The 19,821-nt window shown below is 35.8% G+C and overlaps 1 protein-coding gene across 3 annotated transcripts in view; it reads left to right on the top strand.

Annotated features, from left to right (window-relative positions):
* The window catches only part of LOC123511314 (mothers against decapentaplegic homolog 3-like), a 211,251-nt gene that overhangs the window by 70,891 nt on the left and 120,539 nt on the right, over window positions 1–19,821 (top strand). For all 3 annotated transcript variants that reach the window (XM_045267096.1, XM_045267095.1, XM_045267097.1), the window contains exon 2: window positions 12,230–12,423. In XM_045267096.1, coding sequence (XP_045123031.1) covers window positions 12,230–12,423 — 194 coding nt within the window. The remainder of the gene's footprint in view (window positions 1–12,229; window positions 12,424–19,821) is intronic.

Below are 19,821 nucleotides of genomic sequence, written 5' to 3'. Positions count from 1 at the left end.
GGGGCAAGGTTAGTAAAAAGCTAATAGAAATGTTGTTTTGTGAACATAAATGCGAGAATGTGAGAGAATTTGTACGTAGCTCCTCTAACTTCCAATGACTCATATGACATCATAAAAGTAGTGGTAAACCGGTGGCCTAATATGCTGCCAAACGTATATATAATTTTTTTTTTGTAACACATGTGGTATGGTGGGGACCAGCCCAGAACGCATCCCCCCTATTTCCATTATTTTGTATGAGAAAATTACGTCCGCTTAACGAATTTTCGCTCTACGAACAGCTTTGACACCCCCTATCCTGTTCGTTAGTGGAGTATTACTGTATTACAGGAGATTGCAGTGCACAAAGAGGATATTGGAAGATTACTGGATAAGTTGGATATCAGAAAAGCAATGGGGCCTGATGGTGTATCAGGCTGGGTGTTAAAAGAATGTAAAGAGCAACTACTGGATCCAATTTGGGAAATAATTACAAGTTCAATAAATGAAGGGAAAGTTCCACTAGAATGGAAGAGAGCCAACGTAATACCCATATTTAAAAGAGGAAAGGCAACTGAACTACTAAACTACAGACCAGTGTCACTTACAATTGTCTTGGGGAAATTGTATGAAATAATTATCAAAGAAAAATCTCTGGAAAAAAAAAAAATTTCTGGAAAAGAAGCAAGTCATATCGAACAGATAATTTGGGTTCAGGACAGGGTGGTCATGTGTATCAAACTTATTAAGCTTCTACTTGAGAGTTATTGCAGGACTTGAAAACAGATAGATAGCTAGACACAGTATACCTGGATATTAAAAAGGCTTTTGATAAAGTCCCTCATGGAAGACTACTTTGGAAACTAGAGAACACAAGAGGACTGCGAGGAACTTTGCTAGAATAGACAAGAGATTATTTGAAGGATAGGGAAATGAGAACTGTGATCAGAGATACATACTCAACTTAGGGTAAAGTAACTAGCAGGGTGCCACAAGGGTCAGTGTTAGCCCCCATTATGTTTCAGATTTATGTTAACGAAATTCACATTGGGATAAACAGTTATATAAATTTATTTGCTGATGATGCAAAGCTGCTAAGAACTATTGAAACCAGAGAGGACTGTCTGCTGTTGCAGGAAGATTTAAGCAAGATCTATGAGTGGAGGAGGAAGTGGAAATTGGAGTTTAATGCCAAGAAGTGTCACATGATGGAACTAGGAAAGAATAAGAGAAGACCAGTATGGAACTTTTTCATGGGAGATGAACAAATGATGAAGACTAAAGAGGAAAAAGATTTGTGAGTGATCATACAGGAAAATCTGAGCCCTGAAAAACACATAAGCAAGATATTTGAACTATCATATAAAATGTTGACTAATATAAGAGTGGCATTTCATTACATGGACAAAGATATGATGAAAAAAATCATCACAAGCATGATATGTCCAAGGCTGGAATATGCAACAGTGGTATGAGAAAATTGGAAAAGATACAGGAGATTGCTACTAAGATGGTGCCAGAATTAAATGACCTCACATATGAAGAACGACTGAAGGAAATGGGACTGCCAACCTTGCAAGATAGAAGAGAACGTGGAGACCTAATAACAATGTATAAGATAGTAAATGATATTGAAAAGATATACAAAAAAGACCTGGTGCTGTTTACAGAAGAAGATGGAAGGACAAGAGGACATGAAAAGATCAGGATGAGGCAGTGTGTTAAGGATATTGGAAAATACAGTTTTCCACACAATGATGGAAAAATGAAATGCATTGGATAATGAAATTGTTACAGCACATAATGTGCATAACATTAACCCCTTCGCGCCGGATGTTAAAAAAGCCCGCCTGTATGATATATGGTGGTAGTGGTGTGGAGGAAACTCGTGCAAGCTTGTCATACTTGTCGTCTTTGTGTATTATGCTGCTATTTTTAGTCACTATATAAGAGGAAAGTGGACGCTTCTCTCTTCGGAGAAAGAGAGAGAGAGAGAGAGAGAGAGAGAGAGAGAGAGTGTGACATTTGCTAATATTTTAGACACAAGCAGGATGTATGTAGCTTATCTTCGAGAGGAAGAGGGGAAGGGAAGGAGAGGAAAGAAGGAGAGAGAGAGAGAGAGAGAGATTAGAAAATTTGTTGTGTGTGTGTGTGTGTGTGTGTGTGTGTGTGTGTGTGTGTGTGTGTGTGTGTGTGTGACAATGTTACAAGGCGGACGATGTAACTTATCTTCGAGAGGGAAAGAAGGAGAATGGAGAGAGAGAGAAGAGAGAGAGAGAGAGAGAGAGAGAGAGAGAGAGAGAGAGAGATGGTAACAGTCTATGCCATTAGGTAATTTTAGACACAAGGCGGACGATGTAGCTTATCTTTAGTGATTGGTGGAGACAAGGATGGTGGGAGGAACACTAGGATTTCAAGGACAGCATACGGCGTGTGTAATTGGTATCCAACACACTATACGGGACAACTGAACTGAAGAAAGCTCAGAAAAGAAATATGATGCCTCAGGCGTCACCGTGTTACTGGCTTCATGGCGCCTACATGTCATGAATTAAGGAAAATTAGATATGGAGACAGGACATTATGAGCCCTGCTTGAACCCTGTACAATACAACTAGGTAAATACACACACACACACACACACACACACACACACACACACACACGGTACACAGAAGACGCGGTCGCTGAGCTCCGGAGAAATCATCTTTACTACTACTGTTGCCGTTGCCTAAGAGTAACTAAGGTGGGTAAGGAGCATGTAATGTTTGTCCCGTCTCCATATGTTAACTGTTGAGAAGCAAGTAATGTCCAGGAAGGTGAATTTAACTGTAACCTGCATTGGAACCATCAGCTGAGTTGTTTACATCTGTGCAACATGGCGGCCATATTCGAAGAGAAATTAGACTTCACAGGCTTCAAGGTACAATGGAAAAGAGCGTCTATGTCAAGAAAATTCTGGAATTAGAAGGAAAATTGAAAAACTATTTGAAAAGTATGGAACTGGAAAAGAGTCATAATGTGCTGAAAGAGTGCGCTGAAATGAAGACAGAAAATGCAGTACTGAAAGAGGAAGTTAAGTTAATTAAAGTGAATTGCGACAAATGTGGAGAATCTTTAGGAAAAGTGATGGAGAAGCAGGCTGAATGGAAAAAAAGTCAGGAAGTGGAAAGAAAGGAGGTAAATTACAAAGTTGCAAGTCTGGAAAAGGAAATCAAAGAGTCTGGGGAGAAAACTTTGGGCCTTGCTGAAATTATAGATCAACAGATCATAGAAGAGAAGATTGCTGAGAAAGTTGTGAAGGTTATTAAGTCAAATGAGACATTGGTGAGGGAAACTGTAGACAAAAAGAGATGTGTGGTGATATTTGGTGTGGAGGAGGATAAGACACCGAGTAAAATGGAGAGAGAAAAACATAAAAAAGGTGATAAATAATATCATTAATGTGGTGCAGGAGGAGGGAAAAGACCTAGTACAAGAAATAGAGGACTTCCATAGAATTGGAAAGTTCACAGGAGAAGGTATGAGGCCAATAAGAATCAAACTTAAGTCACAAAAGGATGTAGATGAATTGGTGGAGAAGTCATGGAGGCTAGCCCAGCAGGAAACAACAAGGAAGATTTGGTTGAGAAGAGATCTCGGTGAAAAGGAAAGAGAAATGTTAAATGAGTTGAGAAAGGAGGCTTTGAAAAAAATGAAGAGAGGACAGAAGAGGAGAAGAAAGAGTTTTTCTGGAGAATCTTGGATATGAGACTGAGGAAGTGGTTCATAACCCAGAAAAGTACAGCAAGAAAGGACTAAAGAAACTTACGTATGAGCGGAATGTAATGTATTCCAACATAAATGGAGTGATATCGGGATTTTAGAACTCAACGATTACTTGAGGGACAAGAACCCAGATATTGTGGGTCTTACTGAAACAAAACTGAGAGAGGAGAAGACCTGATGATGGTTGGAGAAGGAAATATAATGTTTGGAAAAGAAATAGAGTAGGTAAGATGGGAGGAGGAGTGATGTTGCTGGTTAAAAAGATATAAAGGTGGATCAAGTGAAAGAAGGTATGGGAAAGGCAGAAGTGCTAAAGATCAGAGCAGAAACTAATGAAGGAAAAAGAGGCACTACATAGTGGTGTACGTACCACCTAAGACAAATGCATGGTCAGTACAGGAATATGAAGAAATGATAAGTGATACAGGAACATGTCTGGAAGAAATGTTGGGTGGCTGTGAACGAACTATAATGATGGGAGATTTTAATTGTAAAGAGGTGTGTTGGGAGGACTGGTCAATGGAAGGATCAGAGACAACATGGGAAATACACTATTGACACTGGCAATGGAAAATGTGTTAACTCAGTGGGTCAAAGAAGATACTAGGTTTGGAGGAGAGGAGCATCGTCAAGACTGGACTTGGTCTTTAGTACAGAGCCAATGGTCATTGAGGAGATGAGGGTGGAGTGCCCTTTAGCAAAGAGTGATCATGCAGTTTTGGAGTTCAAGGTGATAGATGAAGAGAAATCTAGAAGAAATGAAGAATATAAAGTGGGAAGATGGAATTATGCCAAGACAGATTTTGGAAACCTAAAGAAATTCTTTCAAGAGACAAATTGGATGAAATTCAAGAGTGCTAAGGAGCAAATGAAAAGTGGAAGGAATTTATAAAAATATACAAAGAAGGTGAGAAAAATTTGTACCAATAAGACAACATAGAGAAGTTGGAAAGCAGGACTGGTTTAACGATAGATGTGAAAAGGCTAGAACAAGAAAAGAGGATGCATGGAAGAGGTGGAGAAGGAAAAGACGGATTAAGCAGTGGGAAAGTTACAAAAGAGCAAGAAATGAATATGTGTTGATTAGAAGAGAAGAAAGAAAGAAACAAGAAAAGGATATAATTGATAAATGTAAAGACCAACCAAGGCTTTTTACAGACATGTGAACAACAACATCAAAAATAGAGAAAGTATTGAAAGTTTAGAAGTAAATGGAGTATGCAGTGAGGATCCCAGGAAATGGCAGAGGCTATGAATGGATGCTTTCGGAAGGTATTCACAAAGGAGACTGCTTTTGACAAACCACTGGTAATGGAACAGAAAGGGATTATGAAGGAGTTTCAAGTAACTGTGGAGGAGATCAAGAATATGATGGGGAGTTTAGAAGTGAGAAAAGCTGTGGGACCTGATGGGGTATCAGGATGGATTTTAAGAGAATGCAGGAGCAACTGGCAGAAAAAGTTTGTGAAGTAATTGATGCCTCATTAAGGGAAGGTGTAGTGCCCCAAGACTGGAAAAGAGCTAACATTGTCCCAATTTATAAATCAGGTAACAAGAGAGACCCATTGAACTATAGACCAGTGTCACTTACAAGTGTGGTAGCTAAGATGTGTGAGAGGGTGGTGAAGAATAGATGGACAGACTTCTTGGAGAAAAATGACATACTTTGTGAGTGTCAATTTGGTTTTAGAAAAGGGCGTTCATGCACGACAAACCTGATATGTTACTATTCGAGGGTGATAGATGTAATACAGGAAAGAGATGGTTGGGCTGATGGAATATATCTGGATTTAAAAAAGGCCTTTGATAAGGTACCACACGGAGACTGATCTGGAAACTTGAAATGGTAGGAGGAGTGCATGGCAGTTTACTAAAATGGATGGAAGACTTTTGGTAGGAAGAGAAATGAGAACAATAATTAAGGACAGACCATCAGAATGGGGCTTGGTGGAGAGTGGAGTTCCACAGGGATCAGTGTTGGCACCAGTAATGTTTCGGTCTACATAAATGACATGGTGGATGGGGTGTCCAGTTATGTGAGCCTATTTGCAGACGATGCAAAATTGTTAAGAAAAGTGAGATGTGACAAAGATTGCGAACTACTCCAGGAAGACTTGGACAGAATATGGAAATGGAGCTGTACATGGCAAATGGAGTTCAACACGACAAAATGCAAGAAATTAGAGTTTGGCAAGAGTGAAAGAAGAATCAGGAGTATGTACAAGATAGGAAATGAAGACATAAAAACCAGTCATGAAGAAAAAGACCTTGGGGTGACAATTACCAATGACCTATCGCCAGAGAGACATATAAACAAAATAATTGGAGAAGTATTGAACTTATTGAGGAACATAAGAGTGGCGTTCAAATATTTAGATGAAGAAATGATGAAAATAATTACTGCAATGATAAGACCAAGGCTTGAATATGCAACAATACAGTGGGCTCCGAACTTAAAGAAACACATAAGGAAACTAGAGAAAGTACAGAGGGCTGCAACAAAATGGTGCCTGACTTAAGAGATTTGACTTATGAAGACAGACTGAAAAGAATGCAACTTCCGACCCTGGAAAACAGAAGAGAAAGGGGAGACCTGATAGCAATATACAGAGTGATGATTGGCATGGAAAAAATGGATAGGGAAGATCTGTGTATGTGGAATGAAAGAATGTCGAGAGGGCATGGGAAAAACTAAAATGGCCACTTATAGGAGAGATGTGAAAAAATATAGCTTCCCTCATAGAAGGGTGGAAGCATGGAATAGTTTAGACGTGGAAGTGGTCAACGCAAGGAATATTCATGATTTTAAGAAAAAGCTGGACATTAGTAGATATGGAGACGGGACAGTACGAGCATAGCTCCTTTCCCGTATGTTACAATTAGTTAAATTAGGTAAGGTAAATACACACACACACACACTCGCTGTCGCTGAGAGGACGACTGTCTCCGGCTGCGGATGGGAAGAAGTGAAAATACCTATGGTGTTACAGGGCCCGGTTACCTCTAAGTTAGTGTCCTGTTGATATCCTACTGTCGCATAGTGTTGAAAGTAAGGGATATGGAGAGTGGTCCCTGAGAGGAGAGTGTGGGCGGTGATTGTTTTGGCCGTAATCAGCTGACGATAGCAAACATGGCGGCTACTCCTAGGCAACCCAAGGATTTTGAAGGTTTTGTAACTACTCTAAGAGGACTGGAGAAATTAGATATGGATGCAAGAATCCAGGCACTGGAAAGTAAGTTCCTAAACATTTTGTCCATAGAAGAAAAATTGGATAGAGTTACAGCCGAGAATGATTCGTTCAAAAAAGAGATCTATTTGTTAACGATAGCGAATAAAGAGCTTTTGAAGGAAAAAGTAGAGATGGAGAAAGAAAACCAACAACTAAGGAAACAATGTGAAGAGATGAAGGCTAAACTCCTAGAAATTGAGATGAAAATATCCGAAGGGGACTTGAGGAAGGAGGAATGCCTTAACCCGTAAAGCGTCAGCAGATCTGAGACTTTGTGATTTCGCCAGTGCTGGCCACATCATGGATTTTTTTTTTTTTTTGCGTAACCACTCTTAGATGATGTGAAACAAATGAAAATGACAGTCATTCCTCCCAGAACTGACTGGAAGTGGTATTAATTGGTGCTAGATGTTTTGTGCTAAGGTTAGCGAGTTAGCAAAGCCTTATGTGACTAGTTTATTCGCCTCGTTTCTCACCAGTCGATGAGTTGGACACATGCATAATATGTCCTGAGTTGAAAAGAAAAACAACATTTCATGTTTTGCTGTTTGGGAGTGTTTGTGGCTAAAAATAGACACGAGATATCGTGATGGAGTGTTGCCTTTCGTGGTGCAAATATTTTGAGTAATATGTACTTGTTTTCCTTATAACAAAACGATTGGAAAATTCTTATTTATGTCATACAAAGTTTTCACCACCACAATATAACAGTTACCAAAAACATCTGAAATGGTAAGAGTAAGTAATGGAAATTAGTTCATATTAGCAGAGTTGAGGCGTCAGTTTAAGAGCTGAGGCAGAGAAACTGCTAAAGTTCAGATATGTAATAAATAAATACAGGAAGATTCATGTTAGCAGGGATGAGGAGGAGCATGAGCAATGTCTACAGTGCATGATGGCAGTATAATGGTAGGTTTTGAGGACGCAATACTCCTAAAACATGAGAAAGCTAAATACGTCTCTGGCAGTTTTGGGTTAGAGTTCCTCAGAGGTAGAGTAAGGGTCTCTGAATGGTTAATCTAATTGATGCCAGGATGAAAGAAGTGAACCATGAACATCAGGAGGTACAAAGGTCCTTTAGGAGATAGTGAAAAGCAGGAAGAGGAAAATAAAGTGATTACAGAGTGAAATGGTAAAGGCACTAAAGGAAAATGAGTATGTGGTGAGAGATATTGCTGAAAAGAAAAAATGTGTGATCATAACAGGATTGAGGGAGGAAACTAACAGAAACTGGCAGGATAGGAGGGATAAGGAAAATGACAGGATTAAGTCTTTACTGAATAAGATCTCTGTGGAGGAAGAGGACCTATATGCTGAGGTAGAAGAAAGAGTGAGATTGGGAGCTTTTGAGGAAGGCAAGAATAGACCATTAAAATTGAAATTAAAGTCTCAGGTGGCAGCTGAGGTCTTGTTGAGGAGGGCTTGGAAACTTAAGGACTGAGGAAACCAAAACAATTTACATAAGAAGAAATATGTCACAGGATGAGCGAATGAAAATGAAAGAGCTTGTAACTGAAGTGAAAGATAGGAATGACGAAAGAACAGAGGAGGAAAAGACCAAGTTTTTTTGGAGGATGAGAAATGGGAGGCTAAAGAAGTGGTGGATAAAACAGACGGAATAGACATTACATGGAAGAAAGAGACTAGGAATGGAATACAAGTGACTTACATGAATATAGATGGATTTCTGTCAAAGAGGCTAGAATGTATGGATTACCTAAGAAATAACTAACCGGGCATAATGTGTATAGTGGAAACAAAGCTAAGGCTCGAAATAAAGCTAGTCTGGTTTGTTGTAAAACACTACAAAGTATGGAGAAATGATAGAAAAAATAAAGGAGGTGGTGGTATAATGGTTCTTAGTAAGGAAGATCTGATAGTGAAGGAGGTGAACTATAGTAAGAGAAATGAGGAAGTGATAAGTATGCTTATAATAGATGGCAAGAGGGACATTAATATTATAACAGTATACATACCACCCAGAACCAGTGCTTGGGAATATGAACAGTACCAAATGGTGATGAGAAATACTCTAGACAGAATGAAGCAAGAACTCATCAGAAAGGATAGAGTGATGATAGTCGGAGACTTTAATTGTAAAGAAATAGTGTGGGAAGACTAAGTGGTGAACGGTGGTGAGTGGGCAGAGGAATTGTTAAAGGTAGCAACAAATAACTTGATGACACAGTGGGTGAGATCACCAACAAGGTGCAGGGGACAAGATGTTGCAGCAAGGTTGGATTTGGTATTTACCAGGGGCATCTCTCTAAAAGAGGAAATTGAACATAAATGTCCCTTGGGAGAAGCGATCATGATGTCCTAAGCTTTGAGCTGGATACGGAATTAAGCACGAATAAGATTGTGGAACAGGAGGAAAAATTAAATTATATTAGGGCAAATTATAACCATATAAGGGAGTTCTTTAATGAAATTGACTGGTCCGTGGTATACCAGGAAAGGGATATGCAATTGAAATACGATAAATTTATGGATTTGTATAACTCTGCTGTGAAAAGTTTGTGCCATATTACAGAAAGAGGACTTTAAATAATAAACAGTGGTTTAATAGAAATTGTGAAGAAGCAAAAAGAACAAAGAAAAGGCATGGAAGAAACTTAAGAAAAACAGTGATGTATTATCAAGAGAAGTTTACAAAACAGCAAGGAATAGATATGTTGAAGTAAGGAGAACAGCACAGAAGGAATATGAACAGAGGGTGGTGGAAAACTGTGATAGTGACCCAAAATGTTTTACAAATTCATAAATGGAAAACTAAATATAAGGAGGCAATAGAAAAGGTAAAAATGGGAAGAAGTATATGAGGATGCTGGAGATATAGCTGAAATTTTGAACGACAACTTTTGCAAAGTGTTTACAAAGGAGGAGCATTTTATGGGAGGAAGGCCTACGGAAATAAAGCAAATGCAGGACATCATGGTTACTAAGGAAGATGTAAGGAAAATTATAAGCAATCTGGATATTAATAAATCAATGGGGCCTGATGGCATATCTGGGAGGTTGCTAAATGAATGTAAGGATCAATTGTTGAACCCGTATTTGATATTGTGGAAACCTCCATACGAACAGGATTAGTCCCGAAAGAGTGGAAAAGAGCTGACATTGTGCCTATATATAAGAATGGTAGTAGAATGGAACCGCTAAATTATAGACCAGTATCGTTGACTAGTATATTGTGCAAGGTATGTGAAGAAGTAATTAAAGCTAAGTGGAGTGAGTATCTAGAAAGTGAAAACATTCTGAGTGAAAGGCAGTTTGGTTTCAGAAAAGGAAGATCGTGTATCCAATTTATTATGTTTTTATTCAAGAGTGACTGACATACTACAACATAGAGAGGGATGGGTGGATGCTATCTACCTGGACTTGAGAAAGGCCTTTGATAAAGTACCACACAATAGACTGATGTGGAAACTAAAGAAGATTGGAGGAGTAAATGATAAACTAGCAAAATGGATGGAAAATTACTTAATGGGAAGAGAAATGAGAACAGTGGTGAGAGGAAGGAAGTCCGAGTGGAAGAAGGTAACCAGTGGAGTTCCACAAGGGTCAGTGCTTGGTCCCATCATGTTTTTGATTTATGTTAATGATATGCCAGTAGGAATTGACAGTTACATGAACATGTTTGCAGACGATACTAAAATTATGAGGAGAGTAAAGAATGTGGAAGATTGTAACAAGTTACAGGAAGATCTTGATAAAATATATGAGTGGAGTAAAGAGTGGCAGATGGAATTTAATATAGACAAGACCCATGTTATGAAAATGGGAAGAAGTAGATACAGACCAAACTGGGATTACAGGCTGGGTGATGAGAAAATTAAAGAGACCAATGAGGAGAAAGACTTAGGAGTAACCGTGCAAAACACTTTGTCACCGGAGAAACACATTAACAAGATTTTTTGGAAAACATATAACATGCTTCAAAATATTGGCCTTGCATTCCACTACCTAGATGAAGGAATGATGAAGAAGATATTATGTACCTTAATAAGACCCCAGTTAGAATATGCAGCATGTGTCTGGTCACCGCATATGAAGAAAAATGTGAAGAAGGTAGAAAGGGTACAGAGGCTGGCAACAAGGATGGTACCAGGACTCAGGGAGTTAGACTATGAGGAAAGACTGAGGAAGCTGGGGCTGACCACATTAGAAGAGAGAAGAACAAGAGGAGACATGATAACTATGTATAAATTGGTGAACAAGATTGACATACTGGATAGAGAGTTGATAAAGGTGACCACAAGTAATTATCTCCGAGGACATGGAAAAAAAGCTAATAAAGGACATCTGTCTAAATGACGTGAGAAAATACAGTTTCCCGCATCGTAGCATTGATAAGTGGAATAAACTGAGCAGTCATGTCGTTGACGCGGTGTGTGTCAATCAGATGAAAGAGAGATATGACAGGAATGGACAAGGAGACAGGACACAGGGAGCTTAGCTCAGGCCCTGTAATACACAAATAGGTAAATACAAATAGGTAAATACACACACACACACACACACAAAGGATAAACTTGCTTACTTTTTTCATCGATCAGATTACGAGGTCACAGTTATAGCTTCTCAAGTGACGTCTGCATCATGTCTGCTGGCTGGCACTCAGTGAAACATTCATAGCAGACATGTATGATATCAAAATTTGACAAAACAACTACAAATACAGAATCTTGCCAATAACCAATGCAATGCTGAACAAGCATGCTCTTCCCACCACTCTTGAATGACATTTGTTCTCTTGCAGCCTCTCTTTTGCAAGTCACCCACACTAACACCTGGATCAGCTCTGATCTTGATCATTTGGGTGGGAGTTTAAAAACAAGTTTTGATGTATCTAGGAGCTCTAAAATATGCCATGAGCGTAGTCACTCATATACGTTTCTTTTCTTATGAATTTTTTCCTCCCCTATCAACTAGTCTTGCTCTTAATGGATAATGCAGGAGTTTAAAAGTAAATTTTATGTATCTAGAGGGAAAATGTACCATGAAAGAGTGTGTATTGGTATTTTTATGTATTCTCTGTCTGTCTTTGCTGGTTTTGGTCTTTTTTGTCTGTTTTTTATTATGTCTACTTTTTTTTTTAAAGGTTCAGTTTATACTTTTTCCTTTGTGTTTTGTTCTCCATGACTAATCTAATACTTGTCCTCTCCTATTTTGTTCTTTATGTTTCCCCTAATGCCTAGCCTCTTCTGTTTTGCTCTCTGCATCTCACCTAACACCTGTTATTGTTGCAGGTCATTGGATGGGCGGCTGCAGGTGTCCCACAAGAAGGGTCTGCCCCATGTCATCTACTGCCGGCTGTGGCGCTGGCCAGAACTACAGTCTCACCACGAGCTGCGCGCCCTTGAACACTGCCAGTACGCCTTCAACCTTAAGAAGGAGGAGGTGTGCGTTAACCCTTACCACTACACAAAGATAGAGGCCCCTGGTGAGTTTGTGTACTCTAACTTGGTGTTTGAGTGTCGTAAAGGGCCAAGTAATGTGTTTTGTGACAAAGGTGAATGTAGATTTGTTAAGTTCTGTTAATATTTAAAGTTGTAAATTATCTGTCTTTTTAGCAATTCCAGCTGGGCCACCATGTGTGGGATTTCTGGCTAGGTATATAGATGTTTGCATATTTACATTTAGTGTCTATGGGTAAAATTCTGAAGTTAATTCATATGCTTTAAATAATATACTGCTTACTTATAAAGGTAGGTGTTTCATATAAAGGGACTGTCATGTGTAAGATTGCTGCTTTGTTGCAGCTTTCACTATGTAAAGATTATGAAATTATGCATTATATTTAGAAATTGTAGGGTACAGATGTTCATGGTTTACACATTTTAGTGTGTGTCATTATCTTTTGGAACATGGAAAATAAGTAAATTGCAATTAATGTTTTATTACTCTTAAAGTTCAGCCACTGTTTGAACCACATTTTATCACTATGCATTGAAAAGAGATCCATTAAGCTTTGCAAGGCCTTGGTAGCGAGTTTGTGCTTTGTATTCCTTCACTGCTGCTGCTCACTCCTTCCTTCATGGGTGTTTTCAGTTCAGTGTTGGTCCTTCATGGGGTGTCTGTAGTCCTTCATAGCTGTCTCTTGTGAAGTGTTGGTCCTTCATGAATGTTTCAAGTTGACTGTCTTGAGTGTCTCAGATTAATTGATTATTAGGAGACACAAATGCCAGTGTTCACCTCTGCCTCATAATACACTGTGTGATGACCATTCCTGTAAATTTCCACTTGGTTAGACATTATCCTTCTAAGTATTTGCAGTGTTTAGGAAGAAAAGACAAATTGCCACATGAAAATCTTACTTTAAATTTACCAACTCTACGTTAATGAGGATGTAAGTCTCTCGGCATACAAGAGTTGTCAGAGGAGTATATTCTTGAAGTTTCCTGCTGTTTTGAGTACCAGTGTAAGTAGGGATTCTAGAAAAAAACGTGTATGACATCTTGATTCTCAGAGCTTCTTAACCATACTGTACTATTAGTGAATAATTATTGCTAAAATAGACACACCAAAATTAAGATTGCCTATCAAAGTAGTTATGATATCAAGAAAATTTGAATTGATATAAAATGTACCAGAAAATCGTCTCTTGCTTAAATAGTAGCCTACAATTTATTTTTTCTTTCTTTTGCTGTCTGTCATCATCTTGAGACAAATATACAAAGAGAAGACAGACAGCAACAGACCATTGGATGATTGAGAGAAAATCAAGAATGTAACTCCAATATGTGACCTGTTAGTGAGGTGCTTGGATTAGAGGCAGGTGCTGGTGGCAGTCTTAATGAATACTGAGGCTGAAGCAAGGCTACTGGATGTGTGCAGAGGAGTAGAGGATATAACTCCTGAACATTTCAATGAAGTGTTTTGGTTAGATGAGTGTTATTAGTGATCTTACCAAACACTGAGGTTGGCAAGGTTGCTGGTAGTGTGCCCCATTTATTTTTCACACTTCTTCCTCTCCTTAAGTTATTTTTCCTATGCTGATATTGTGGTTTTGTATGATATGCATTCTAGTCTAGCTACTTGGACATCATCATCTGCCTAATTGTCATTGTTACTATCTTTGTATTGTTTCCATAATGTTACACAGAGAAAGATATGATATTGTATTGGTTATGCCTGTACTGGAAGCAGCTATGACTTTCATATGTACTGTTGCTCTAATCTTCTCTGGTGTCATGAACTTTATTATGATTTGGCTTGTGGTTCCAAATGTCAATAGGTTCTAGTTGTAGGTACACTGCTTGCAAATGTCATAATAATGTATTAGTTCTTCCTCTACTTAAAACAACTGTATTATATCTGTGTGTATTATTGCTTTAATTTTCACAGATTTCAAAGTTTTAACATAGTTTGGTTTGTAATTTCAGGTGTATGTAGGTGTCATACTCTTGTGAATGTATGGTGCTACATGTTTATAGTTACACTTGGCTTGCCATCTGGAACTGCCATTTTCATGATTGTCTATGCTAGATTCATTACCACTCTTTGCTACACCATCAAAGTGATCAGCATGTCAGCAGTTATCCTGGATGGCTCAGTAACTTTTGTTCTTCATTCAGTATATCCTTTGCTCTACTTTACAGTCTTTCACCTGATGCTGAACAAAAAACATTTTTCTCTGTCATTGTACAGCAAGATTTAATTGTTTCCCTCTGCTTCAAATGAATTCCTTGTGGTACCTGGATGAGGTTATGACATGATGGACTGGTTATTAGAATATGTTAGTGACTTACTTTATGAAGATTGTGATAATGTAAAGGCACAAGTCCACCAATGCATTAGTTCTGCCTCTACATCTTTGCCTTATAAACAGTTTTGCCAGAACATTTGAGTTCACTGGGTACTTCTTCATCAGTTCATCAGCAGATCCTCATCTCACTAATCCCAGACTCCTAAGTCCTTTTTTTTTTTTTTTTTTTTTTTTTTTTTACATCCAGCTCCCTTTTTACATTAGGGCTAGGATGTTGCTTCCTGACACAGGAATCAGGAGAACTTTGGTTTTGACTTTTGGGAACCATTACCGCGAGTGGATGCCCTTCCTAATCTCGGATCGTGGCCAGGATTCGAATCCGTGTGCTTGAGAATCCTGGGTCCCACAAAGCGCTTGCTGTCCCACTTTACCACGGCGGCCTCTTAATCCCAGACTCCAAAGTACCATCGATTATTTAAACCTATGTGAAATATATTTTGAATGTGAATGTAAGATGGTGGAGAAGGAAACATTGATGAAGAAAAGGTATTCTTTATTCTTTGAAGATTTTGGCTATTTTGTTCTTCAGAGATTTTAAATTTGAAGTGGTGGCAATGTTTGTTATAGACATTTTCCTGGCTTGTTTTTATTAGAAACAAGCCAGGAAACAATGAGTGTCCTCAGGTAGCAGATGTTTCAGGTCTTGTCATACAAACACATGTTTCTGTATCGACTTCTTTCTTTTCTCTTCATTCTTATATTTGTTTGAGTAACCAAAGAAAACAGGCTAGATATGGCTGTTTACAAGACTCCCCCTTTCACATTGATTCTGTTGGTTGATGCAATTGGTACAGTAAAGAATGATAAGGCTGATTCTATGTAACAGTTGCTGAGAGACAAAGTATCCACTAATTTGGGAGTAGAAATTCTAACTGACTTGATGAACATCATCCTGCAGAGTGGCTGCATAACATGACCATGTGTATAAGGAGAGGATGAATATAATTTGAGCATAGTAATCTTGAAATTGTAAGACCAAATTATGAAAGTACTTTGGAGTCTGAGAATATTAAAGATGGTGGGATAATGACAAAATGTAATTGTAGTCAATATAGGCACAAGGTTTATGAAGTTTATTTATAGTTGGACAGATGTGAGAAAAGTTTCCAAGAAGTGCTTTTGACAAGCAACCAAGAGGGAAGATTCAGTTGGGAATGTGAAAATTGAAAGGAAATTCATTGCTTGTAGAGGTGTTGAAGATGTAAATGAACTCAGCAAGGAAGCAATGGAAATGGAAAGGCTGTATTGCTTAGGTTGTATAGGGAAGAAAAGATAATTGTTAAGTCAGCTTCATCCTCACAGATAACAAATAAATTCCTTTCATGTATATTTCAAGTTAAAATCTCTACTATATGCAGAGCTGGCCTTACAAAGTATACTGATTGATCCACCTATGTTCTGTTGATCCATTAACCCCTTCCCGGCAGCAGGGCAGATGAGCGAACTACCAAATAAAAAATCGTCTATATATAGACGCTACCAACTTTCATCCATACGTCTATACATAGTTTCTCCGCTAATGGGTACTCTTGATTGACATCCATATACAGACTGTGCTGCAAAACTGAACAAACAATTGAACCTATATATAGACTCTGCCTCAAAACTGAGTAACATCTATATATAGACTGCCGCAAAACTGAACAAACAATAGAATTTATATGTAAGTGTTGTTTGTGTTTGATTGGTGATAATGATATGTCAGTGTGTTTGTATGAATGTTTAAGTTACTCAACATTCAGGACTCGTGACCTGGATGTAATTTACTTCCACTTTTCTTCATATTTTTCACGTACGTACTTGTTTTGTACCTATTCATTTTTAGGCAATGTTAATGGCGTGTGGTACAGTTCTTTTTCTTTGACATGAAAGGCTAATGATAAAGAAAGTGTAAATAATGCAAAAATTTCCAGTATTAGCTTATATTCATAGCACATCCATCATCAACAAAGCACAAGCGGTGACCAGCTTTGAGAGGCCATGTTGACCAGTGTTTGGATAGTGGTGATGCCAAATAATGATTTATTTTATGAATTTTGTTATTTGTAAGGAATTGTCTATATAAAGACGACGCTGCAACTTAGTACAGTAAAATAAGAACAAGCGTCTGTGTATAAATGATCCGACAAAAGTCCTGTTTTCGAAACTTCTATATATAGATCCTCCTCCGGGAAGGGGTTAGGTACTAGTTGCTAATACAAGTATAAGCACATTGTACCTCAAATCTGAGCATTGTGTGACAACAGTCCTGATATATTTTCTGGATGTCTTGTGATGCATTTGACTGCTATTTGGCTTATCAATAGCTACACTTTCAGGGGGCTTATCAATAGCTACAGTTTCAGGGATATATGATACCTGAATATTGATTGTCACATTCCTTGATTGTTATGTAAGTTACCCTGGTTGTATATAAAGTTGAGCTCAACATACTGTATAGTCTTGAAAAATTCTCAATTCTTGTGTACATTTGGTTAAGTGGCCTTTTCTTACCATAACACTAGAAAGTGAGGAAACATGAATGGTGATACAGAAATGTGACTGAGCATGTGTTCTTCATCATTATGCTGGGGTCACACTACAGCGTTTTTTTTTACTATGACACCCATGACACTCATACAGGCCAGCTTTCTGCGATTGCATACGACTGTCGTAACGATTGGGAGCTTTTACCTGAAGAAGGACACTCAAAATGAAGGACGTACAATATCGGATCCAGGACATACGATGATGTATATCCCATCGTACATCATCAATGATGATGTATGACGTACTAAAGAAAATGGGAAGAATCAGAAATTTCAAATTTTCTTGGCTTGCGATAACATATGCTACGCTAACGATATCAAACGATGTCAAATGATGTCAAACGATGTTGAAATAGATGTCATTTGACAAATGTGCAATGACACCCTGTATTCACTTGATGATGCAATGTAGGTATATATAGGGGTCCAAAGCATTTTCCCATGTCATCACCCCATAGCATCAACATCTACACACCTTACCATGAGTCTCCTAAAGTACATCCCTGTCCTCCCTGACACGGAGCCACATCTCGCCAGGGACATCATCAGGATGGAGTGTACGTACTTCATGATAATACCACTAATAAAGCTTGTTTTGTGTTGTTCTCTCTCTCTCTCTCTCTCTCTCTCTCTCTCTCTCTCTCTCTCTCTCTCTCTCTCTCTCTCTCTCTCTCTCTCTCTCTTTCTGTGGGTTTATTATTTCGAGTACGTTAATAAAAGCCTTTAGTCACCACCACCAATGCTGCCACTACCACCAAACACACTCCGTACAGAAATATGCCGCTTGGCAACTTTAGGCAAGCAGCTGTCTTCTTGTCATGGTGTTGCTGCTAGTGCTGGTGCTGGTGTTGCTGCTTTTCCAGTTGCTCCTGCAAGCCTTCTTGTGACACAGGGTATATGTCCACCTTCTTGGTGGTCTGAAGGTGGATGTTCAGTCCTGGTCTCTGAGGGGAGACCCTCCATACTCATGTCCAAGGATGTCCCAAAGAGATGTTGTGACGATGATCGAACGTCATATCCATGCATACCCTTCTTCTGTCTCATTATCTTCGGTGGGTAAACTGGAGTTTTTTATTTTTTATTTATATATATATATATATATATATATATATATATATATATATATATATATATATATATATATATATATATATATATATATATATATATATATATATATATATATATATATATATATATATATATATATATATATATATATATATATATATATATATATATATATACATATATATATATATATATATATATATATATATATATATATATATATATATATATATATATATATATATATATATATATATATATATATATATATATATATATATATATATATATATATATATATATATATATATATATATATATATATATATATATATATATATATATATATATATATATATATATATATATATATATATATATATATATATATATATATATATATATATATATATATATATATATATATATATATATATATATATATATATATATATATATATATATATATATATATATATATATATATATATATATATATATATATATATATATATATATATATATATATATATATATATATATATATATATATATATATATATATATATATATATATATATATATATATATATATATATATATATATATATATATATATATATATATATATATATATATATATATATATATATATATATATATATATATATATATATATATATATATATATATATATATATATATATATATATATATATATATATATATATATATATATATATATATATATATATATATATATATATATATATATATATATATATATATATATATATATATATATATATATATATATATATATATATATATATATATATATATATATATATATATATATATATATATATATATATATATATATATATATATATATATATATATATATATATATATATATATATATATATATATATATATATATATATATATATATATATATATATATATATATATATATATATATATATATATATATATATATATATATATATATATATATATATATATATATATATATATATATATATATATATATATATATATATATATATATATATATATATATATATATATATATATATATATATATATATATATATATATATATATATATATATATATATATATATATATATATATATATATATATATATATATATATATATATATATATATATATATATATATATATATATATATATATATATATATATATATATATATATATATATATATATATATATATATATATATATATATATATATATATATATATATATATATATATATATATATATATATATATATATATATATATATATATATATATATATATATATATATATATATATATATATATATATATATATATATATATATATATATATATATATATATATATATATATATATATATATATATATATATATATATATATATATATATATATATA

Source organism: Portunus trituberculatus, chromosome 31 (assembly GCF_017591435.1).
Source record: "Portunus trituberculatus isolate SZX2019 chromosome 31, ASM1759143v1, whole genome shotgun sequence".
NCBI lineage: Eukaryota > Metazoa > Arthropoda > Malacostraca > Decapoda > Portunidae > Portunus > Portunus trituberculatus.
The sequence above is the reverse complement of the archived record's forward strand: the minus strand, read 5'-3'. Positions and strand labels throughout refer to the sequence as shown.